Source organism: Pseudopodoces humilis, chromosome 32 (genome assembly GCF_049639895.1).
Source record: "Pseudopodoces humilis isolate 2021_Gansu_Grassland_sample_001 chromosome 32, ASM4963989v1, whole genome shotgun sequence".
NCBI classification, from domain to species: domain Eukaryota; kingdom Metazoa; phylum Chordata; class Aves; order Passeriformes; family Paridae; genus Pseudopodoces; species Pseudopodoces humilis.
This window is the reverse complement of record NC_142231.1, coordinates 2,220,849-2,246,023: the sequence shown is the minus strand read 5'-3', so window position 1 is coordinate 2,246,023 and position 25,175 is coordinate 2,220,849. Positions and strand designations below refer to the sequence as shown.

At 50.8% G+C, this 25,175-nt stretch overlaps 2 protein-coding genes across 2 annotated transcripts; both read left to right on the top strand.

The window, feature by feature from the left end:
• Positions 1-865: 865 nt before the first annotated feature.
• On the top strand, positions 866-12,255 carry LOC102108909 (keratin, type II cytoskeletal 75-like). The gene is made up of 11 exons (XM_005532082.2): positions 866-875; positions 1,289-1,379; positions 7,124-7,256; positions 7,962-8,179; positions 9,233-9,293; positions 9,687-9,782; positions 9,875-10,039; positions 10,251-10,376; positions 10,741-10,961; positions 11,165-11,199; positions 11,301-12,255. The coding sequence occupies exons 1-11, from the start codon at positions 866-868 to the stop codon at positions 11,552-11,554; spliced, it is 1,410 nt and encodes a 469-aa protein (XP_005532139.2). The 3' UTR covers positions 11,555-12,255.
• Positions 12,256-16,372: 4,117 nt separating this feature from the next.
• LOC102108963 (keratin, type II cytoskeletal 6C-like) lies at positions 16,373-22,018 on the top strand. Its single transcript, XM_005532013.3, has 9 exons — positions 16,373-17,079; positions 17,710-17,924; positions 18,143-18,203; positions 18,510-18,605; positions 18,740-18,904; positions 19,815-19,940; positions 20,190-20,410; positions 20,825-20,859; positions 20,965-22,018. Exons 1-9 carry the CDS (start codon positions 16,453-16,455, stop codon positions 21,306-21,308), a joined length of 1,890 nt encoding a protein of 629 aa, XP_005532070.2. The 5' UTR covers positions 16,373-16,452; the 3' UTR covers positions 21,309-22,018.
• The last annotated feature ends 3,157 nt before the right edge of the window (positions 22,019-25,175 follow it).

Below are 25,175 nucleotides of genomic sequence, written 5' to 3'. Positions count from 1 at the left end.
GGTGCTTGCGACCGTGCTGATGTGCCCAAGTCTGTTTTTGGATGTCCAGCTGTGTTTTGGGGTACCAGGAGCCATCATGGGCTGTCAATATCTGAGGATAAAAGGGTCCTTCCTGGGGGTGTCACAACCCTTCCAGGGTTGCCAGGACTTGTTTTGGGATACCAATCCCTGTTTTGGGGTTCCTGGGTCCTCTTTTGGATGCTCAGACCACTTTCAGGGTGTCTGTTCTCATCATGGGCTGCCTGGGACCGTTTTGGCATACCAGGACCCATCCCAGGATGACAGGACCCGTTTTGGGGTGCCAAGATCCTTTCTGGGGTTCCAGGATCCATCTTGAAGTGCCAGGGTCTGTTTGGGGGTGGCCAGTTCCCTCAGGGGGTGCCAGGGCCCATCTCAGGATGCCTGGGTCTGTTTTGGGGTTCCTGGGTCCTCTCTGGGGTGCCAGAATTCCAGGGTACTTGGGTCTGCTTGGGGATAGGAGGATCTGTTTGGGGGTACAACCACCCATCCTGGGGTGTGAGAGTCCATTTTGGGGTGACCAGGTTTATTTTGAAATGCCAGGGTCTGTTTTGGGGTGCCAGGACCCCTTTTGGGATGCCAGAATCTATTCTGGGGTGCCTGTGTTTTTTCCTGGGCTCTCATCCAGGGGTATCAGGGTCTGTTTTGGGGTGCCCGTGTCTCTCCAGGGGGGCTACTGCACCCCAAAACCCCTGGGTACCCTCTAAGGCCCCCCTACTTTGTAGCGGCAGGGAGGGGTGGCAGCGGCCTGGTTTGGGGGTCCTTCCCCCCCTCTGCTCAGCTGGTTTGGGGGTTTCAGGGTTGTGCCCTGGGGTGTTTGGGCTAGTGGTGGTAGAGATTTGGGGGCATGGGGCATGGCAGGGCTCAGAGCCGTTTTGGGGGGCTCAGAGCCATCCTGGAGGGTCTCCACGGGGTGGAGGGGAAGGGGGAACCCCCCCAAATCAGCGCTGACCACGGACTTTGTCCCCCGTTAATCATTAACCCAACGGGGCCTGAGCAAGGCGGGAGGGAGGGTTTGGGGCTGGGGAGGGCTGAGTGCAGATTTGGGGATCTCTCCATGGGTTGGGTGGGCTGGGAGTCTCCAAAGGGTCTGGGGGTGTTGCAGATTTTGGGGTGTCCCCCCCAAGTTCCATCCGCGGGCGGGAAGGGGGTGACACCTGGTGCCCGTAATTACTGCCGGCAGACGATTAATTAATTAATTCACTCATTAATTAAGGAGTTGAGGAAGGCCTGCAGTCCCACAGTATACGGAGCCCTCAGGTCTCCCCAGTTCACAGCCAAGGAGTTTGGGGACCCTTCCAAGATGTGCGGGGCGAGTGGAGAGGAGTCCCAAAACCGGGAAGGGCTCCCTCAGACCCACCGTGAGCACCCCCAAATTCTGGGCCCCTCGGGAGCCCCTGAGATTCGGGGGGAAAGGAGGACCTGAGCTTTTGTGGGATCTCAGGGGCGGGGGGGCGACACAGCCCCCGTTAAAAAAAGGGGGTGGGATCAGCGGTGCCCCCCTCGGGAGGGTTAAATTTGGGTCACCTCCCTGCACCCCCTTTTCTGCCCTCCCCCCCCCCCCCATTTCAGCTTCCTCCTGATTCTGTGTCCGGTTTGGGGGGCGTCTCCCTGAGGGGGTCTCCCTGATTTTTGGGGGCAGGGGGCTGGTTTGGGGGCTCACAGGGTTCTTTGCAGGGGGAGGGGTTTGAGGAGTTTGGGGACCCCAGCTTTCTCCCGCAGCCCTTAGCACCCCTGCCCCTCCCGCCCCGGTGATTTTGGGGTTGGCGGGCGCTGGAGGGCGGCAGAGGAGCGGGGATGGAGCCGAGGGAGGAGGCGGGAGATGGGCCCTTCCCTCCGGACTGCCGAGGGGGGGAGTCCGGAATGGGGAGCCCCGCCTGGGCCCCGCTCTACTGAGAATTTGCGGGTTGGGGGGCGGGGGGAGTGGCATGAGGCGGTGGATCTGGGGGCGTGAAGGGGTCTGATAGGTTATGGGGGTGTCGGGAGTGGGTCTGGGGGAGTCTGGGTTGTCGGGGAGTCTGGGAGAATCTGGGGGTGGATCTGGAGGTTCCTGGGGGGGGGGTCAGGGGGTGGGTTTGGGGTTGTCTGGAGGGGTTTGGGTATTGGGGGCTGCGGTGCTGTGGGCGTGCTGAGGGGTCTGGGGGGGAGCTGGGGCTCTGTGCGGGGTCTGGAGGTATCTGCGAGGGTCTAGAAATAGATAGGGGTGTCGGGGCCCCCAAAGGGTCCTGGGGAGGGAGTTTAATTCCCCCATTGCCCAGACCTCCCAGCACTGGAGCTGTGGGTGCTGCTTGTGTCCAAGGAGGGAAACTGAGGCACGGGGACGTCTCGCATGAGTTGACCCCGAACCCATCCTGCGGTTTCATGCCCGGGACGTCGAGCCCCCCCACGGCGGGGGGGGAGACAGGCTGAGACCTGACCCAGCTCACCCACGGGTGGGGCCATGACTCACCTGCCCAGTGGGCCCCACTTTGAGGGCCTCCAGGTTTGGGAGGGTCCCTGAGCCTTTTGGGGCATTCAGAGGCAGCCGGGAGGGGGCACCCAGACACTGGGGTCCCTTTGGTTCCCTTTTGGGGGCGGAGTGAAGAGTTTGGGGTGCTGAGCCCATGCGAGGTACTGGGGGAAATGGGAGTCCCCTGGGGGTGGGGTCGAGCTCAGGGCATTTGAGTTTTCACAGGTTTGGGGGTCCCTGCTCCTTTTGGGGTCACCTGGGTTCCTCTTGGGATAGGGGGAGTGGGTGAGGGATTTGGGGGTACTGAACCATTGTGGGGGGTGCTGGGACCTCATGAAGGGTGATGGAGGAAATGGAGGGGACCCTGCCATATGGGGGTCCCCCTGTATCTGAGGATGAGGTCAAGCCCAGGGGGCTTGGGGGTTTGTGCCCCCCCCCAAATTTTCCTGCTAGGGAACCTGAACCCCCATTTCCACCACTGAGGGTCTGTCCAAGCTCAGACCCTGCAAATCCACCTCCCAAATGGGCTTCTTCACCTCAAACCCCACGTCCCCATGGAGAGGATCCCCAAAATCTGTGGGCTCAGACAGACACTTCCTGACCCCCAAATTTTCCTGGATCAGGGAGTCTTCAACCCCCATTTCTGTCGTTGTGGGACTCCCCCAAGCTCAGCCCCCCATAAATCCACCTCCTGAATGGGCTCCTTCCCCCTAAAACCCACCTCCCCATGGAGGGACTCTCAAAATCCAGGTGCTCAGGTGGGCATCTCCCCATATAGATGTGTCCAGGGTGTTTATGAGGGGGTCTCTGCCCCATAGTGGGGTGTCCCTGCCCCATATTGGGGGCTGGTCCCTTGGCTGCCACCTGGATGGGGTTTTGGGGTGCAGTGACAAGCCGGGGCCTGTCGGGGTAATTAAATCCTGTAATTAGCGTCGGGAGGAGCCACCCAAACTCTTGGTACTTTCACACGCACACCCCTGCACTCCTTCCCTCCCGGCACCCCAAACCTCCCTCTGCTTCCCGACGTCCCCCACAGCCCTCTGAGACTCTGCACCCCCAGACCAGCATATTTTGAGTCAGTGTTGCCTTTTTAAGTGGGGTGAGATGTGGAGTGATCCTGGAAGTTGGGGAAGCCCCAGGAAGGGGGACTGGGGAGGGTGAGATGGCTTGGGGTGTGGTCTCATTTTTTGGGAGCCTGTTTGGGCTTTGGGGCACATTCCAGCCCTTTAGAAGGTGTTTTGGATTTGGGATACCAAGGGATTGGGGAGGGAGTGATGGAAGGTGGGGGAAGGATGAATACAGAGATACCCTGGGGTGCAGCTGACTTGTTTCCAACCCCCAGGAATTTGGGGAGGTGGTGATGCTGCACCTGAGGGGCCTACTGGGTCCAACTGCCACAATCCCAATGGTTTCCCTCAAAAACATGGGATCACCCTCACCTTAAGCACCCACCCTGACCTTAATTCACTTATTATTATTAATTATCACTTAATTCACCCCATTTTGGTGTCCTTGTTTGCCCCCCATGTGGGAAGGAACAGGGGGACCTGGGTGTCCAATGAGTTGTTATTCCCGTGGGATATTCACACGGATTCCCATGGGACCCCCAGGGTCAGCCCTACCCCTGCCTGGGGCCCACCCCCCACCCTGTAACCCCTAGAAGGGCTCTCACCCCCTCACAGGGATCCTGTGAGGGCTCTCAAGTCCAAGTGGGTGCTCCTTCGTGGGGCTACCTCCCTGATGATCCATAATCCTCATTCCCTGGAATCTGTTTCCCAGCACTGGGGCTGGGATGAGCTTTCCCTGTGGCTGGCCATGATGCAGGGTCCTATCCCTGGGCAGTGCGACAGCAGGAGAGGTGACACCAATGGCATCACAACAGTAATGGGAGTCAACCCACTCCTGGGGCTTGTAAATCCTGGGACTGGGGGTGCCATGAGCACCATGCTTCCAGCTTCACTCCCACTGTGGATCCTGGGGCGCCCGGGTCTCTTGGTAGTCCCAGGGTGCCGCCCATCTACTGCAACACCTGCTTTGATCTCCCAGGGATCCACCTTGTTGTTCCAGCCATCACCATTCCTGCTCCCAGCCCTGCAATTTCCTGGGTTGGTGCCTGTTAACAGGAGTTTCCGGATCTGAGGTTTTCCCAGTTGAACCCAGTCCCAGTGCAGTTCTTGGGTGAAAACAGCTGTATTTGGACTGTGGTTCTGCTGCACATTTCCCTGGTTGGGACTGCTGGGTAGCCATGCTGTTGGTCCCTGCTCCCATGGGATACACCAGGAAGCTGGGATGTTGGGCTGCTGGATGGCTGATGACAGTCAAGTTTGGGTGGGTGATGGTAGCCAGTGTTGGGTGGGTGATAGTGGCCAAGACTGAGCAGAGGATGGTGCCCAACATTGGGTAGGTGATGGAGGGGGGGATGGCCCTCCATGGTAGAGTGGACAGGTGACACAGGTGACAGTGTGTTAGGTGGGTTGCCAACAGTGGGTGGGTGATGGTGGCCAGCACTGGGTCAATGATGTTGGCCAACAGTGGTTGGGTGACAGTGGCCAACCTTGGGCCCTCAGCTTTGCTCCTGATGCATTTCTATCCTAGCCAGCACTGGAGCATCGAGATGCTCTACCTTGGAGTTCAGGAGGGATTTGAGAACTGATCCTATGTCCCAGTTAGGTGTCTCTACCCCTTGGTGGCAGGGTGGGGCATGGCTTTGCTGGCCCAGCAGCTGCTTGGGCAAGTGCTGGGCTGGCCACAGGCCAGTGGCTGGGCCAGTAGCTGGTGCTGGAGCCACCCTGGGAACTCCTGGCAGGAATGCTCTCCACCCGGGCTCCAACAGGTTCATTCAGTTTTGGGGCAGTTCTGCCGGTTGCGTAAGGTCAGGAGATGCAGCCGCCACCTCCTTCCCTTGGTTCAAACTGCTTCTCTTCTCCAGCTGGAAAACTGGGGAACCCTGGAGAGTGGGAGAGGGTTTCCAGCTGGGATTGAGTGTGAAGGATACACATTGTCCAAGGAGAACATCAACTTCCATGTTCCCTGCTCTGCAAATCTGCTGAGGCTGAAAATTCTGGAGCTTCAGGAATCTCTGATGCGATTCAGGAGGAAACACTGGGACATGCACCCAGACCTAGATTTGCATATTTTCAGCGGAAAAAAAAAAGCGGGGGATAAACAGTCTTAGAGCTGAAACTGGTTCCACAAACCTCTCCCAGTGAACAGGATAATCCAGAGCTGGATTTTATTGGCAAGTGGGGGTTGTTGGTTGTTTGGATTTTATTGGTTGGGGGAAGTTTTGGGGCTGGGATCCTCAAAGGAGGCAGCTCAACAACACATTTAAATAGAAATTTAAAGCAATTAAGCAATTAAATTGTGTTGTTTTAACAATGGGGTAGGCTGGGAGCAGCTTTGCTGAGTACCACATGCTGTGAAGGGACAGGAGACCCACAAGGATCCTCAGGAAACATCCCCGAATCCCTGGAAGGTTCCTCAGAGGAGGGATGTGATCACCTCTCAAAGTTGTTGGGCAGGGAACAGTCTTGACCCTGCTGGGGTGTGGCCCAACACAGATATATTAGGATATTTCAGTCTCTTCAAATCCCAATGTGTCCTGCCCAGCCCAACACATCACTCAGAGGGATCCAGAATGATTTCAAAACCCTTTCAGAAGGTTTAAGAAGGTTTTAAAATTGTCTTTATTGACACAAAAGTAGTTTTAGAGCCCTGCCAAACACTAATGCTCCCAGTTGTGAAATACTTTGGACAGCCCACGTCATGCTCCTTGGAGCAGGAGGTTGAAACTGAGTGCATCTGAGGGTGTGCCTGGGAGCATGGGTTTTTGTTGGAATTCAGTGAACCCAGCCCCTGGTGTCAGGCTGAAAATGACAGATTTAGCTACAACGAGGGTTCCCCTCAAGGGTGTGATGCATCAGAGAGTTCGCAGGGCTCTGTGATGAGTGACAGCCCGCGACCCAGGGAATTTGAGTTGGAGTTTGGCTCCAACATCAACAATACTTTTGTTTTTCTTTGCTCTTTGGGGAGTGTTTGCAGGCAGGTCATGGTTGTGGTAAAGTGAGGAAGGCGTCCTTTCAAATCTGAAAACAATGAAGAGAATGAAACAACCCCCAAAAAATGACATCTCCACTCCCCCCTGGCACCGACCAACTCCCTGTGCCCATAAAAAGGGGGGACCCAGCAGCTGCTCCCACAGGACTTGGCTCCTCTCGCCTCCCAGGCTCCAGCCTCAGCTCTTTGCTCAGAATTTTGGGGACCCTTCACCATGTCTCGGCAGTCCTGTGCTCTTGGCAAGGGGTTCAGCTCCAGCTCTGTGTGTTTCGGGGGCAAGAACAAGGTCACATTCAGCTCCATGCCCCGTGGGGGATGCCGGGGATCTGGTGGTGCCGGTGGCTTCAGCACCAGGAGCCTCTATTCTCTGGGGGGCAGTAAAAGCACCTCCCTGGGAGGATTTGGAGGGGCTGGTGGTGCCTGCAGAGGCTTTGGTGGCCAAGGAGGCTTTGGTTTTGGGGCAGGAGCAGGATTTGGGGGTGGCTATGGTGCAGGGTGCTTTGGCGGAGGCCTCAGCAGTGGCTTTGGTGGCTTTGGTGGAGGATCTGATGGTGGGATGGGGGGCCAAGGCTTCCCTCTGTGCCCCCCGGGTGGTATCAGGGAGGTGACCATCAACCAGAGCCTGCTGGCCCCCCTCAACCTGGAGATTGACCCTGAGATCCAGAAGGTTCGGACACAGGAACGAGAGGAGATCAAGAAACTCAATGACAAATTTGCGTCCTTCATCGACAAGGTTTGGAGGGGCTTCACTCTGGGATTGGCTCTGGAGGGTGGGAATGACTGTGAGATGCTCATCCAGTGGCACCCAGAGCTGGGAGTTGCCCAAATCACCATAAACTGAAGGTGTTTGGGGCTGGCTTTAGGGGGAAAATGGGCTATTTTAAGGGGAACATTGGGCTACTTTGAAGGAGAAGGTTAAATTTTGGGGGTGTTTGGGGCTATTTTTAATAAGAGTTTGGGTGCTTTAGGCTGCCTTTAAGGAGAAGATGTGATTTTGGTTGACTTGGGCTATTTTAAAGGAGAAGGTGGGATTTTTTGGGGAATATTATTAAGATGTTGGGATTTGAGGGGTTTTGGGCTATTTTTAAGGAGAAGATGGGATATGTAGTGATTTAGGCTATTTTTAAGGAAATGATTGTACTTTTTGGATGTTTTGGTCTATTTTGAAGATGTTGGGACTTTTTGGGCTATTTTGAACAAGAAGATGCCAAACTCAAGAAGTTAATTGTATTTCTTCCATTTAGAGGCTCCAAAATTGGGGAGGGGATGTGACCCTCTTTTGCCCACTCACCCCATCCACTGTGGTCCTACCTGTCCTGTAGGACTGGGGAGTTATCACACATTAAATGAGAATAAAATATGGAAAACACATGGGGAGAAAAATCAATAAAAAATGGGGTTTTGAAGGAAGAACCTGACTCATTCCCCACCTGTTTAGGTCCGGTTCTTGGAGCAGCAGAACCGAGTCCTGGAGACCAAGTGGAAGCTGCTGCAGGAACAGGGCGGTACAGGAACAGGGGGCAGGAACCTGGACCCCTTCTTTGAGACTTACATCAGTGGGCTGAGGAAGCAGTTGGATTGTCTCTCCAGTGAGAAGCACCAGCTGGAGATGGAGCTGAAGAGTTTCCAGGACATGGTGGAGGACTTCAAGACAAAGTAGGTTGTTAGGGGTGTCTGGTGGTGAATAAACAGAGAGAAAAAACTCACTTCAAACAGCCAAAAAAATGAAATATTGATAGTAATTGTCAATATTGATTTTTTCCCTGATGGTTAAAAAATGTAAAATGCTTTGGGGAAAGTGAGTTTAGATGAAAAGTGGGGCTTTTTCAAGGTATTTGTCAACTTTTCTTGGATTTTCTCAATGTATTGCTTGAATTGTGCTTCTTCCTGAAGGAGGATCATCCACTCTTTGTCTTCCTCAAGAAGGAATTCCTTAAGAATCAGTGACATTATGGTTTAATGAATTAATCAGTAGCTAAACCAAACTCTAATTTCCTTATGGGTTTCTTCATGATTCCTTCACATGATATCATTCAGGATTTGAGGATTTCTGTGAAGGGTTGACATGAAGTAAAAAAAGAAAGGAAAAATAAAGATTCTTTTCCTGCTGTTACTTATTATAATATATAATTAATTTTTGTCTATAAATATAAACATAAAATGTGTCCAGTTGGAAAAAGTAGAGCAAAGACTGGAGAAATGAATTTGCTTGAGGAATTAGAAAAAGACAGTGGGCAAGGAAGTCCAGGAATCATTGGAATCCACAAAACCTGGGATCAACCAGAGGTTGTTGGGTAAAAATTGACTTCATATTTGGAGATGAGAATCTGGAAAATTTGAGTCCATTTGGACAAGGGCCAGGAGCTGAACTCGATGATCCCTGTAAGTCCCTTACAAATCAGGAGATTACATGATACCTGTGAGGAGCTGAAGGTTCTTGGATTGCATAGAAGGAATGTGGAGTGGCTGCAAGCATCAGAACTCACTTAGAGCCAGAATTCCTCTTTCAAGGCTTTCCTCATCCAGACACTGGAGATGCAGGAGCCAGGACTTGTCCTGAAAGATGAGGTGCAATTGCCTGTCCATAAATCTCCCTCATGGCAGATCTATTTTTGCTGAGTTTATGAGTCTGAGGCCAGCAAAGTTCATTAGTCTGAACTGGAGCCAAGACAAGCAGCCAAATTCCATCTCCCTCCTTCCCATCCACAGGTACGAGGAGGAAATAAACAAAAGGACAGCAGCTGAGAACGAATTTGTGCTCCTGAAGAAGGTCAAGTCTTTTTTTTTGTACCTAAAGGGACTCCAGGAGAGCTGGAGAGGCACTTTGGACAATGGCCTGAAGTGACAGGATAAGGGGAATCACTTTCTACTGCCAGAGGGCAGGGATAGATGGGATATTGGGAAGAAATTCCTCCCTGTGAGGGTGGGGAAGCCCTGGAATGGATTTCCCAGACGAGCTGTGGCTGCCCCACACCTGGAAGTGTCCAAGGCCAGGTTGGACAGGGCTTGGAGCAGCCTGGGATAGTGGGAGGTGTCCCTGCCCATGGAAGGGGATGGAATTGCATTTAAGACCCTTTCCAACCCAGACTATTCCATGATTCCATGAAACTTTAGATTAACTGGTGTGTCCCAGGCAGGTTTTCTCATCCCATCTCTGCTACAGGACGTGGATGGAGTCTACATGACCAAGGTGGAGCTCCAGGGAAAACTGGATTCTCTGTCGGATGAGATAAACTTCCTCAAGTGTCTTTACGAAGCAGTGAGTACTCTGGGAACACTGGGATGGGGGAGGGTTGTGGTGCCATAAGGAAGATCTGGAAGGGCTAAATCTGGGTTTGGTGTCACCTGTAGGAGCTGTGCCAGATGCAGAAGACTGTGTCTGACACCTCAGTGGTGCTGTCCATGGACAACAACAGGAACCTGGACCTGGACAGCATCATCGCTGAGGTCAAGGTGCAGTATGAGGAGATCGCCAACCGGAGCCGGCTGGAGGCCGAGTCCTGGTACCGGTGCAAGGTGAGGAAGGCACACACTGCTGGGGTTCTCCAGTGTCTAAGGGGGTGGGAGAACTCAGGCCATGGCAAGATCTGGAGTGTTGCTGGTGCTGGTCCATCCAGAGTGGTCCTGGCATAGACTTGCTCTTCTTGGCTTCCCTGTGGTGATGCGGGAGCAGCTGTGAGGTCACGTGAAATGGACTCAACCTGCTCCTTCTGCTTCATCCCACCAGTATGAGGAACTGCAGGCAACCGCAGGCAAACATGGGGACAGCCTCAAGGACACCAAGATCGAGATCTCAGAGCTCAACCGCATGATCCAGAGGATCCGAGCTGAGATTGAGAGTGTGAAGAAGCAGGTGGGGGTTATGTTTTTTGAGTAATGGGGAGGACCTCTTGGTTATGCCCTTTAGAACTTCCCTGAAGGGAAATAAGTGTGGTGGGAATTGTTGGGAGGGATCTGGGAATAGCTGAGCCTGAGTGGCTCTGGCACATGCTGCCCAGAGAAGTTATGGATGCTCTGTCCATGGAAGTGTCCAGGGCCAGGTAGGACGTGACTTGGAGGAACCTGGGATAGTGGAAAGTGTCCCTGGTCATGCTCCAGATCATCTTTAACGTCCTGTCCAGCCCAAACCATTACATGTTTCTCTAATCTGGGATCATGGTTTAATCTCTCACTGGCTGCCCTTACCCCATCCATCCCACCTATGTCTTGCCCTCCAGTGCGAGACTGTTCAGACATCAATTGCGGATGCGGAGCAGCGTGGGGAAGTGGCTCTCAAGGATGCCAGAGACAAACTGGCCGAGCTGGAGACAGCCCTGCAAAAAGCCAAGGCTGACATGGCCCGACAGCTCAGGGAATATCAGGAGCTCATGAACGTCAAACTAGCCCTGGATGTGGAGATTGCAACCTACAGGAAGCTGTTGGAGGGCGAGGAGTGCAGGTGGGTGGGATACTCATGTATCCCATGTATCCTGATCAGTCAATGGGAAAAATGTGTACCATCATCATAAAACATTAATGGTGCTGTCATGAGCCATGGACGATGCTCCTGTGGCTGTGCCAGTGGACCAATCCTGACTTCATGGAGCTGGACCACTCCAGATGCTCTGGTTGGATCTGACACTCCATCTCTTTTCCTTGCAGGATGTCTGGAGAGTGCCAGAGCTCTGTCAGCATCTGTAAGTACTGTTCCCATGGGAGTGTGGTGGGCTGGGATTGGTGCCCTCAAACTTCTTAGTGGCCTCAGAGGTAACCTGGTGCCTTTTGTTCCTCCCTGCAGCTATGGTGGGCGGCAGCAGCTCTGTGGGAGGTGGATACGGCAGCGGATTGTGCCTTGGAGGAGGAGGAATTGGCTTTGGAAGTGGGAAAGGCAGCTGCAACACAGGCAGTGCTGGTTTATGCTTCAGCCTGGGAGGGGGTGGATTTGGTGCTGGGGGTGGATTTGGCTCCCTGGGTGGGGGATCTAACTCGGTGGTGGTGGGGGGATCTGGCACCATACTGAAGAACAGTGGCCCCACTGGCCGGAGGGCATAGGAAAAGGATCAACCCCCCAACCCTGGTACCCAGAGGAGAAACGAAGCAAATTGCATGATGACCCCCCAATGACCACTGAGTGATGGGCACTGGTGGCACCTTAAACCACCAATCAAACTGTGGGTAGGAGACAAACATGGCCAAATCCACCTGCTAAAGACTGAGATTCCCAACACCAGCTGAGAACAGCTCAATCCCTTGTGCTCCTCTCCAGCTGCTGGACATCAATGTGCCCAGGTCTCCTTTGGGAGTGGGACCTGCCCATTCATGGGGAGCCCCAAACATGGCTGGGATGAGCCTGTGGAGCAGCTCTCTCAAAGCAAGAGTGTACCTGACCACAGGCAGGAACAGGGATGGATCCAAGTGCAGCTCCGAGTGTGGAGGGAAGCTTCAGCTCCTCCCAAGCTCTTGTGCTGGATCCAGCTGTGGTGCAACTTTAATCAGTGCCACTCATCAGCCGCACCTCGAGCTCTAAAACAGGAATTTCCTCCTGGTGCCTTGGCCCAGCTGAAGATGTTTCTCACCCAACTGACTTTTAGTTTGCTTTTTCCCCCCCAAGTTTCACTCAGGCTGTTGTAGTAAAATGTTTATTTTTACTCAGGGTTCACCTTTTCCTTGGGACCATGGGAACAATCGTGTGTGTTTGCTTAAGTCTTTCTCCTTGGCATGTGCAATCCCCCAATAAATACAAGAGGCAGAAACCTGGTGTGGTTTTTTTATCCCTGACCAAAGAGTTTCGTGTTGTAACAAGTCTCGTCTTCTGATGAGATCTGAAAACATTTCCTGACTTTCTCCTGCCCTTTGAAGTCTGAATTTAAAGGAACTCAAGTGAGGGTGCAACCAGGTCTTCTCTCACTCCTCTCTGTCTCCAAAAATGTGGGGAGTTTGTGAGTTTTGCAGGAATGAGGAGGGTCTCACTAGGGAGGTTGGAGGGATGTTGGGTGCAGTGACAGTGACACAGCTCGCGGTGTCTTTGGTGACAGCCGTAGGAATGAGCCCTCTCCTGGCAGAAAGAGACAGCCTCTGGATCCTCCTGTCTGTCCTGCAGGATCTCCAGACATGGCAGAGATTGTTGTCCCACCATTGTCCCCACCAGATCTGAGCAGACTTTCAGACTGTGTATTTTAGGAGACTCTTTCCTTCCTCCTTCTCTTCCCAAGCCCTTTCCATGCTGGAGTTAGCCAGTTTGGGATGTTCCACAGCTATCCCACCTCTCCCTGGCCACTGTGCCTGACCAAACAACTGCCCACCCTGTTTTCTGAGGTGGCCCCAGGACTGCAGTGCCACAGCTGGAGCTCCCAGGACACTCTTTGCATAACTCCAAGTGCTTTAGGAGCATCCTGCCATGGTTGGTGTGGGAGAAGGAAGAGTGGTCATCACCCCTCCAAATAATTTGGAGCTAATTCCATGGTATCCATGAGTTTGGAGCCAGCTCTGCAGCTTTTCCTAATGATCCCACCAGGGATCCATGGATTGCTCTTAAGGCAAAACTACTGAAATGATGGGGAAAACCCCACCTTTCCCCAAAAGCAAAGTATTTGGATCAGTTTTGATCCCCAAACTCTTGCTGTGGTTTTACTTTTTCAGGAGACCTTGAATCACATCCCTGGCCAACCACAGACTGTGCTTGGGGTGACTCATCCCATTTCTCCCATGTTCTATTCTGGGTGAAGACATCCAATACCAGTAGCGACAGGTGGAATGTCACAATGGAATGTCACAATGCTGCCAGCATGGGCTTGTCAGTGATGGGTGGGGACATGGTTTGAGAGATGGTTAAACATTCAGGGAGTTGTAAAAGTGACTTGAAGTGGTGTTGAATGAAAAGGCATTGGACTTCCCTTGGAGTCACCCCAATCCTTTGGAGTCACCCCAATCCTTCGGAGTCACCCCAATCCAAACTCGCTTCCAGCAGTGACTCCTGCCTGAGGAGAGGCAAAGGGCTTATCCAGGAGCACAAAGGACATCACTAAAACAAACATACCTACAAATCCCTCCCCTTTTGTTCCTGCACCAGCAATTAGGGAAAAATTCTCCCAGGCTGGACACAGAGGTGATATAATTCCTGCCTCTGGTTGGAGGAAAGAAAATGTTTTCTATGGCCTGAAAATAGGATTGGATTCATCAGGGTTTGTCCCTGCCCATGGCAAGGGATGGACCAAGATGAACTTTAAGGTTCTTTCCAGCCCAAACCATTCCATGATTCTGATTTCATGGTTTCCCCTCAGTTATTCAAGGTCTGTTTATTTTCAAAGCATCATGGAACAGTTTGGGTGGGAAGTGACCTCTGAAGGTCATTTTCCTTCACTGGGGGCTCCAGGGGAGCTATAGAGGGACTTGGAAAGGGCGTGAAATGATGGGATAAGGGGTAGCTCCAGCTGGAAGAGGGAATGATTAGATGGGATATCAGGAAAGAATTCCTCCCTGTGAAGGTGGGGAGGCCCTGGAATGGATTTCCCGGAAGAGTTGTAGCTGCCACATTCCTGGAAATGCCCAAGTCCAAGTTGGATAGGGCTTGGAGTGATATGGTCTAGTGGAAGGTGTCCCTGCCTGTGGCAGGGGTGGGATAGGATGATCTTTCCACTCTTTTCCCACCCAAGCAATTCAACCTCTGCCCATCATGTTTGAACCAGGAGGTGATATCAATACTCAAATCCCAGTTCTATTTCCTAAGCTTGGCTGGAGTTGTGGCTGTGACTCAATGCTCTGCGTTATCTTTCCACGGGCGCTCGGGGCTCTGCCATTTGCTGACTCGGGAACTCTCCTCCCCTGGGAACAGGAGAACTTTCAGATCGTGTCATCTCACCCACAGAAGGAGAAAAAAATCCCAATAAAAATCCCCCAGGAAAGTGTAACCAGAGTTCTGACAATGCTGAGGTAGGCAGGTCTTGCCTGGGCTAGTGGGGGACAGTGCCGCAGCCCCCATTTTTATTTTTTGTATATTGATTTATTGTCTATTTTTTTATTTATTGCCTATAAAACCCTCTGTCCAATGCCCAACCCCCCATTCTTTTGCTCTTACAGTGAGGTTTTGATATAATATATATTTATTTTTTGAAAAGTAGAACTTGATGATCTTGAAGGTCTTTTCCAGTTTTAACAATTCTATGATTCCATGATTTTTCTTAGCCTTATCTAACCCCCCAGTCCTTCTCCTTGAGTCCTCCCAGATCCACACAGGTCCTGGAGGTGGGATAAACTCAGGGAATGTCACGTTTTCCAGTGGAAATGCCAGTTTAGCTGCATGTCCGGGTCCCAAGGCACTTTTGGAAATGGGTGTCTGGGTGATATTTTTAGAGGTATTTAAACATCTGATGATACCAGAAGTTGCTGGTGTGGATTTTCCAGAAGCTCTTAATTAACATGTGTCCTATGAGAATTCTGAGACCTGCACCAGATGGCTGCCAGCACAGTTAGGTTTGGACTTCAATATGTCCTAGGGGGCTTTAAAATGTTGAAAAGTAATAAAAAAAATTATTTTCTCTATTAAAAAAATAAAATTATACTAATTGTTGTTTGATAAGCAAAACAAAAGGGTGGATCTGTGATGGATTGGATTAAATGACTTACAGAGTCAGCCTGAATCATTCCATGATTCTGTGAAGGGTGGTGCATGCCCAATCCCTAGAAATGTCCAAGGCCAGGTTGGACAGTGGGCTTGGAGTCACCTGGGATATTGAAAGGTGTCCTTGCCCATGGCAGGCGGTGGAACGAGATGGGCTTTAAGGTCCTTTCTAGCCCAAGCCATTCTGGAGCTCTGTGATGGACCATAGGCTGAATCCATCCTCATTTGGGGATAGGAACTGAAGGATTCCGACAAACTCTTGCCTTCCTAAAATCTACATTGGCCAAAGATATATTTGCACATAAACACCAAAATAAGTGAAACAGCTGAAAACAATGGTGATTCCTCCAAGCCTTGTACTCTCTTCATTTCCACATCTCTATAAATTAGTTGAACTCTATTAATTGCATTTAAATTGTTCCAGGGCATGTGATATGGGCAACCAGGTTTGGGATCCCTCCTCCCACTCCATTCCTGGGGCTGTCCCTCCATCTTCCTGCACATACCACCATGGCAGGGAGTGCCTGGTGTCTCCTTGTGGTCCTGAAGCTTTCAGAAAATCCTACATGGGTTTTCCAGCTAGGGTATTTCCTCACTAGTGCTGAGATTATCTTGGCATGAAGACAGTGGGACCTCCTTCAGTCCAACAATAAATGAATTTCCAGTGCCAGCACCAGCGTCTCATCACTGGTGAGGTTTTATTTATCAAAAAGGTACAGAGCCTCATCAAAATGCAATTTGCTGAGCTCTGGCTGTAGATTGAGAAACTCAATTCTCCGAGCCAAAGGCAATTTTCCAAGTAAAAAGAAGGCTGAGGGTGTAACTTAGGTGTGTTTTGGGAATTGTGAAAGCTAGGCTACAACTTGGCATGAGCAGCAGTGCCTGCCTGCAATGGGGCTTTGGAGTGAGAGATTTAAAGATAAACAAAAGCATGGAAACAACCCCAGTGTATGAAAGGTGGAAAAAAAATATCTGGTGTATCCTAGGGAGGCTCATGCTGCTCCACAACATGTAGCACTCTTTAGCCATAGAGTGCTGGGAGCCCCAGTTGGATCTTTTTTGCCTTTTCTTCTGCATTAGAGGGTGTGTTTCTGGGTAGGGTCAATGTTTGGCAAATTGGAGATGGAAATCTTTAGCCACGCCATGCTGATGAAGACAGGACCTGTCTCCTCCTTCACGCCCATGCAGACCCAGCCCACCTCCAAAAGCGCATAAAAGGGAGCATCCGCTGCCCTCCAGCCAGAGGGACTGACTATTCTACCCACCTCCTCACCCACAAACCTGTCAAGTTCCTCAGCTTCTCCATTCTTGGCTCTTTTGAGGATAACCAGCCATGTCTCGTCAGTCTGTCTGCAGGAGCTTTGGAGGGGGGAGCAGAAGGGGCTTTAGCTCCTGCTCTGCAATCGGTGGTGGCTTTGGAGGTGGCAGCCGGAGCAGGAGCAGCTACAGCTCATACTCTGTATCCAGGGGATTCGGAGGTGGAGGACGGTGTGGGGGCTTCGGCAGCCGGAGCCTCCACAACATGGGAGGCAGTGCCAGGATGTCCATGGGTGGGTGCTATGGTGGCGGATATGGTGGCAGGATGGGTGGCTTTGGCGGGAGCTATGGGGGTCTTGGTAGCTTTGGGGGCGGAATGGGTGGAGGAGGAGGAGGAATGTGTGGCTTTGGAGGAATGGGTGGAGGTGGAATGGGTGGTGGAGGAGGAATGGGTGGCTTCAGTGGAGGAATGGGTGGCTTTGGTAGCGGGATGGGTGGTGGAGGAATGGGTGGCTTTGGTGGCCCAGGCTTTGGCATGGGTGGCCCTGGGAGAAGTGGCCCTGGGATCCAGCCAGTGCAGATCGACACAACTCTCCTGCGTCCAGTCCATGTCGAGATTGATCCCCAGATCCAGCAAGTTAAAAACCAGGAGAAGGAGCAGATCAAGACCCTGAACAACCAGTTTGCCTCCTTCATCGACAAGGTGAGAGGGTGGGATTGTGCCTGATTACAGCCAAAATTAGGAGGAGCTTCCCAGTTGCACAGAAATGTCCTTCTAGAGCTAAATCCCAGCAGGCAGAGAAGCTTGAGCAGAGCCTTTTCATTAAGGGAAGAGATGGGAATCTCTCCTCCACACAAGATCAAAGCATTGTCTCCAGGGCTTTCATCTGCCCTGTTGCACCAAGCTGTACTCTGAGGTTAATCTCGCAAGCAGGTTCAACACCTCCAACCTCTGCAGGTTTCGGGCACAGATTCTCCCTCCTCTACCACTCTCTGCCCAAACAACCTCCCATTTAAGTATTAATTTATGTATTTTTCTCCTTGTTTTCAAATCTCTAGGCTTTTAAATCTAGGCTGGAGATGAGATTTCCGCACTGCCTGTGGTGGGGTGACTTGACTTTGACTAAGGGCAGTGTATAAAAGCTCCTTTGAGTAGAAAATTATTAGAAATTTCCTTCTTTTCCCAATTTTGCAGCTTAGGCACCAACAGAAATTTAAAAAAACAGAGTGAATTGGTTCTCTCATCACCATGCAAGTCTTTCTGAGTGATGCAAGAGATTTTTTGGTGGGAGCTGTTCCTGTGTGATGGTGGGTCCTCTTGTCATGGCTCTAGGTTCGATTCCTGGAGCAGCAGAACAAGGTGCTCTCCACCAAGTGGGAGCTGCTTCAGCAGCAAGGACCATCAGGGCCAAGGAAGAATCTGGATGTGATCTTTGAGAATTACATCCAGAACCTGCGGAGGCAGCTGGAATCAATTGTGGCGCAGCGGGGCCAGCTGGAGTCGGAGCTGCAGAACATGCAGCAGTATGTCGAGGATTACAAAACCAAGTGAGTGTGGAGCCAGGAGCAGCTCAAGCAGATTTTTGGTCACTTTAATTTTCCCCAAATGCTTTTATCATTTCCTCCAACTGTTTCTTATGGTGATAGTGGAGATAGTTTTTCAGCCTTAATATTTAAATTTAGGGGTTTTTTTCCCTTTTATTTTGTTTCTCACTGCCTTAGGCAGGAAAGTCCAGGAACTCAATTTGCACTTTTCCTTTCCCTAGGTATGAGGAAGAGATCAACCGGCGCACGACAGCCGAGAATGAGTTTGTGGTGCTGAAGAAGGTGAGTCTGGAGGCACGACAAAACAATCCCTCAATATTTGGCTTTATCTGTGCTTGAATGGAAATTGTGGAATTGTTAAGATCTTCCAGCTGATATCTGGAATTCCTTATATTCAGTTTGCATAACTGAATGACACCATAACATTATTTATTTTTGATTATTTTTGTATATGGTTATAGAATTATATGTAATCATAATGATGTCTCAGTGAATAACACCAAACCCTCCGCACAGAAGGCAATTCCCACAAGCCTGAAGGATTCCCAAGAGTTCACAAAACCATTTTCTGTGGGATCTTTCCTTTAGGATGTGGATAGTGCCTACATGACCAAAGTTGAGCTGGAAGCCAAGGTGGGAGCTTTGACAGATGAAATCAACTTCCTGAGGTGCATCTACGAGGAGGTAGGAGCTCTCTCTTCTCTAGGGGGGCTGAAATTTTCATCAGGTGTGTGGTGGCCAGGGACACTGAGGTTGGACGGAGTGCCTGGGTGGATTTAGGCTTGAGATGGTGCCTCTGACTCATGTCTTGGTTGCAGGAGTTGTCTCAGATGCAGACAATCAGCCGGGACCTGTCCGTGGTGGTGTCCATGGACAACAACCGGCATCTGGACCTGGAGAGCATCATCGAAGAAGTCCGGCGCCAGTACGAGCAGATAGCCCAGAGCAGCCGGGCTGAGGCCGAGGCCTGGTACCAGAGCCAGGTGAGTCAGGGAGCAGTTGAGACTCCTGGGTGTGGCTGGGTGATTTACAATAATTTATGGCTGGGTGAGACACCTTTTCAAGCTAACGGGACTGGAGCTCGTGGTTTAAGGAAGGTCTAGAGGGATTGAGCTGCTTTTGAGGGATCTGACTCACTGTTCCCAATGCATCCCAAACTCACCACGGTGTGTGGCATGAACTGATGCCTTGAGAGGCTACCTAGAACAGATGCTAGACCGTGTCAAAGGAATAAAGTAGGTATGTATTAAAAGGCCTTCAAAGGATACACCTTGGGCAGTACAAGAGCCTAGCTGTGGCTCCACCCAAGATGAATGATGGATCACAAGTTTTCACACTTTTATAAGTTTTGGTTCATTTCCATATTGGGGTTAATTGTTCAATTACAGCTTCAGGTTATCAAGTCCCATCCTCCCTGTTTGCTGACGTCAATTTGATGTTGTTTATGCTTTTTGGGCCTAAAGCTGCAATGGTGTCCTTGGTTCTCGGGCTGGAAAAGGATTGTTTTGTCTGATTGAAATGTGAGGAGAACATGCTAACACTTTATATGAATTTCAATTATATACTAATGCAGTACAGAGTCTGGAAAATATGAAAGCTAAAACTTAAGGCATCAAAACCTCTCAATAAAAATGGCCCAAAATGTACCTTAATGAAAAAAATTCTAGCCCAAGTGGCTTTTCAGAAGCCAAGAGATGCTTTTTAGTGTCTCTAAGATCCATTTCAAAGCTCAAACCCCTTTACTTTGTCCGAGATCCACCTTGAACATTGAGCTGTGAAATCATCGGCAGCGCAGTGGGTCCTCATAGAGTCACCCGAGCCTTGAAACTGGGGACAACTCTGCCTACAGACATCATGTATTACTGATGGGTTGTTCTGTCTTGGTGCCATCAGTATGAGCAGCTCCAGAGTACGGCTGGCCGGCATGGGGACAACCTCCGCAACACCAAGATTGAAATCCAGGAGCTGACCAGGAACATTCAGAGACTGCGGGCTGAGATTGAGAATGTGAAGAAGCAGGTAGGAGTTGGTTGGTGTCTTGGGGATGAGATCGAGGACATGAAGAAAGGAAGGGGCTGATTAGTGTCTCAGGGGAAGATGGCAGCAGGTTTGATCACAAATGACCATGAATGGGGCAGAAACCTTCCATCACCCCAAGTCCACTTCATGCAGGTGTTTATTTGCCTTCTGATTTCTCCTCTTGGGGGCCTGAGGAGTGATCATTAGGGACAAAATGAGGTCTGAGAAAGATCCCATTATGCTCCCCAGAATCAGCAGCTGCAGGCAGCCATTGCTGAGGCTGAGGAGAGGGGAGAGATGGCCCTCAAAGATGCCAGGTTAAAGCTGGAGGAGTTGGAGAGTGCCCTGCAGAAGGACAAGGAGGAGCTGGCTCGCCTCCTGAAGGAGTACCAGGAGCTGCTGAATGTCAAGATTGCACTGGATGTTGAGATCGCCATGTACAGGAAGCTGCTGGAGGGGGAGGAGAACAGGTAAATAACTGAGCTCTCATTGGGTGTTGTGAGCTACACTGGACAGCTGGAATATTGATATAATCCCAAACCAATTCTTTGGTCTAACAAATAGATGTTGTGATTGATGCTGTGTTTTATTTATTTATTTATTTTGTTTATTTATTTTGGGGGCCAGGACCCATAACAGGCTCCCTAGAGGTGGCAGAGGTGCTGCCCCATCCCTGTCACTGCTGAGTTTTTAATGAACCTCGAATCTGGAGAAATCTCATTGAAAAGAGGAATTGCCAACCCCTTCCCTCCTCTGATCTTTTAGTGATTCCAAAGTGGCTTGGGAGGGTGAACCAGGAAAATGATTTCATAGTGGAAACACAGTTTAAAGTTTTTACAACTACTCTTTTATTGGGTAATAAAAATGTCCAATTTCCTTCACAGGCTGTGCAATGATGGCATGTCCAACGTCAATGTCTGTAAGTATCTGCCCTGAAGTCCTTCAGAAAAAGATTCAGACTGTTTTCTTCAGAGACAGAGCCTGAGACTGGGTAATGGAAACATAACCTGTGCTTCTCTTCCAGCTGTGGTGGGGAGGACGACTGTCTCTGGAGGCAGAGGAGGCATGGGAGGAGGATTCGGAGGCAGCGGCATGGGAGGAGGATTTGGAGGCGGCAGCTGTGGAATGGGAGGAGGATTTGGAGGCGGCAGCAGCATGGGAGGAGGAATGGGAGGAGGCGGCATCTGCGGAGGAGGCAGCAGCTTTGGAGGAGGCAGCATGGGTGGCAGCTGTGGGATGGGGGGAGGAATGTATGGTGGGGGCTTCTCCTCTGGAAGCGGAAGGATGTGTGGCTCTGGTGGGGCATCCTCCTCCGTGCGGAGATGCGTCACTACCACCTCGGTGAAATCTTCGGGAGTGAGATTCTGAGCCCCGAAGATTGACAAGGAAAGAAGCACCTCCTCTCTCCTCCTGACAGCAGCCCAGCCTCCTGAAGCCCAGCTCCGTTGTCCTGCAATGGGATGAACTGTGTCCCTTCCACCCAGCTCATCCCAGCTCCTGGTCCCACCCGGGGGTTTGGTGGTGATGCTGTGGGTGTCTTGGCACCAGGAGCTGCCTGGCAGGAGGGGCTGCTCTGCCTTCCTTGCTGTGTTGTACATTTCTTGTGGCAAATGTGTATAAAACTCCTCTTCCCCCCTCTTCCCTCCTCTTCTGTGTCCCTGGGGTGCTTCTGTGTGTATCCATCCTGCCATTCCCTTTGCAGGCCTTTGGGGTCAGGGTGGGTGTGGGGCAAGCAGGACTCGTCCCTTGAGGAGGGGACATCTCAGGTGGTGGCCAGAGGGATGAGCTGGCCCTAGGTGGAGCTTCTGGGCAGTTTTGGTCACTTGGGAGCCAAACAGGTGTGCTGGCAGCAGAAGCTTCCCTGGATCTACAGCTTCCATTCCACTTGTCCCGGTTCTCAGTGACACCTGGGACACCTCACACACACCTGGACTATACCTAAGGAGACCAAAATTGTCCTTCAGTGCCTTGCTCCCAGGGCACAGTGTGAGATGTACTGTCCCCACCTCCCCCCCTCCTCTGTGGGCTGTCCTCCTTCTTTGGGATGTTGCCATTCCCAATAAATCGCAGAGAATATTCATGATGTCATTGTGTTGCTGCTTTGGGAGCTGCTCTGGGCAGGGTGGGAGAGGGGGTTGTTCTCCTGCCTCTCCCTGTGTTTTGAGGGAGCAGATCAGTGGTGGGGGTAGATCAGGGCATGTGCCCCAGCTCAGATGATGCTCTTGACTCTCACCTGGAGGCACAAGCCTGTGTCTGGAATGAAGGGGGTGTGGATCCTCCAGCTGAACAATGAGAAATAAGAGCCCAGGTCGGAGATCTGGAATCATTGAATAATGGAATGGTTTGGGTTGGAAGGGACCTTAAAGATCATCCCATTCCAACCACCTGCCATGAACAGGGACACCTTCCACTAGATGGGAGGTGTTGCACCCCTTGGACCAATCAATGTAATTAAGTTGCTGCTTCTGAGGTTCCTTTGGGATCATCTCCAGGTAGAGGAGACTTTGACCTGTGTTAGGTGAAGGAGATGAGACCAGTGTTGTCATGTGCAGTGGTGAGAGGGCAGGTGAATATGGATCAGGATGTTGGCCACCTGCCACTGGCTGCAGTCAGACACAAGTTCATCTGCCCCAGTAAGCCATGATTCCAGCTGTGGGAACACAATGGGCATGGAAGGTGTGATTCATCCCCATCCATGAGCTCAGGTACCATCCTCTCCCTGAGAAGTCAATTAATTCCCCAGTGGCTCATCCGTGCTCTAAAAGCAGGAGGGAGAGATTTGGAGCAGCACAGGAAGAGGTTTGGGAGGGGAGTCTGGAGTTTGATCTGAGCTGTGCTGTGGTTCCTTCACCACCCGGAGAGATCAAGGAGGCAGAAAACGCTGTCAGTGGTGGTTCAGGAGCTCCACAACAGCCTCTGGGAGTTGCTGATGTTCCCAGAGTGGATCAGGAAGCTGCAGACTGAGGTCCAGGAAAGGCAACAGGGAATGACCACAGGCTTCTTGGAAGAGAGAATTCTCCCATTGGAAGCTCAGAAGGAGGGTTGGGGAACATGGCTGGGTTTGGCCCAGCAAGAAGATGCTGAGAAGGTGCTGAGAAGCTGGTGTTGTTCCAGGAGCATTTTGAGGTTTGACTTGGGGCAAGAGTCACCTGTTTTGATGCTTAATTTTAAGAGTCTGTTTCTCCTCAGCTTTAAAATCCAGAACACAGCATTGTAGTGCCAAGTGAGGAGTTGTTGCAACACCTCCTCTGTGCAAGATTTGAGACAGAAGCTCTTGTCTAGGTCAGATGCGAAGCCAGAGCCTGGCTTGGTCTCCATCCATGTTTTCTGCCGAGCTCACATTTTCCCTGGGGTTGATCTTACCATGTTCAACTCCTTGTGTAAGAGATCTGAAAGATTAGGTTGGTGTTGAGTCTCACCTGAAGGAGGCTCAGGTGACTCCAGGTTTGAAATAATCTGCACATCTTGTCTGAAGACGTCAGAGTGACTCAATCTGGGCGTCTTATCTGCAGCAGCTGAGTGTGGTCAGCACCCAGGCATCTGGCTGACTTTGCAGATCTTCCTCCTCCTTATGGAACCTCCTTGTGGGATGTTCAACCTCCTCATGGGATGTTCCAGTGAAGTCCTGGTGCCTTCATACCATAGGTTTGGCAGTTGGGAGAGAGGCCAGGAGAAGGGACAGCCTGTTTTCTCCACCTAAACCCAAGCCACTCTACAGCCCCCTGGGCTGCTCATCATGAGCAAGTGTGCTGGGCTGCAGGATGGTCTGGAGAGCTTAAATCTCCGTCTAGGAGATGACCATGGAGAAACTGCCCATCTTGATTGCAGCTGCTTTTGGAAGGGGAGGTGTCCCCTCCATGCTGTGGGGATGCTGTCCATTCTCCAGCTGCAGGAACACAGTAACCTTTGGCCAACCACTGGTCCCCCTCAAAGCTGGATAACCTTGTCCCTCAAGGGTGGGATAGACATTGGCTAACTCTTACCTGAGTCCACTGAGGGTGGGATAACCCTTGGATATGTATTTTTTGGGTTCCTCATGAGTAGGACAATCCTTGACAAATTCTTGCCTGAATCTCTTGAGAGGGAGATAACTCTTGACCAAGCAGGAGTTAGGAGTGGGATAACTCTTGTTCAAGTGTTACTGATCCCCCAAGGGTTGGAATAACCTTTGGCCAGCTCTTACCGAGTTTCTCAGGAGTTGGGTAACCCTTGGACAACAGTTGAGTCTCTCAAGAATGGAATAACCCTCAGCCAACCGTTGACTCCCTTAAGGATAATGTTGTCCCCTCCCTTACACCCTTGCTCCATTCAGGCCAGGGGACTCAGTATACCTGTCCCAGTGACAGACAGGAACATTTTTGTTTCTGATGCCTCATGATAACTTTCAAACCACATTTAGTTGCCTAGATCTCATTGGAGACTCTGAAAATTCCTTCTGAAGGTCTTTGTTCATACACAGGTCTTTTGAATGGCCTTAAATTAATGTTTTAAGTATTTCAAGAGCTAGAATGTGCATTTTCTTTGATTTTTTCATTACTTGTGTTGTGCTGCTGTCTAGGAAAAAGTGAACATTCATTTTGTATTTAATTCATTAAATCATTCAGGTATTTAATTGTTAATATCCAGGTAGATAAAGTCTTTAGAATGCCTCTTAAATAGTATTTACAGACTTGGCTTCCTTTTAAACTAGAATCTACTTTTTTTGGAATGCATTGATATTATTTGTGTTTTCTGTAATTAATTAAAATTTCATTTACATTCAATGCACACAAAAAAAGGGGTTTATTTCAGAGTCACCCTATAAAATACATTTCTAAGCCACATTCCTAAACCACATTCCTTTCCCAATAAATTATTTGGAAGCAAAAGGTTATACTGTGCCTTGGGGGTTGTAGCAGCTCCATTTCTCAGCCATTTTTTCCATGTCAGTCATCTCATTTTTGCAAAAAAAAAAAAAAGGTAAATCAGAGGTCATGGTATTCATCAGAGCAGCAGGAGCCCCTCAGCACTTTGAATTGTCCATCTGTCTCTCTTCTTACATAGTGTTTGTCTGTCTGTCCCTGACATTGTCACCCTAAGGGCTCCCAATGTGTCCCTTGATTCTTCCTCAAGTTGTCATTCCCTGTCAACCTCAGAACACTGAGGAGAGTGAGATGATTCTAGTCACCTTCTTCCCTCTGCTTTAGCATCATCCAAAGCTCCAGCTGGTTGTCCCAGATTTGCAGAGTTGCAAGT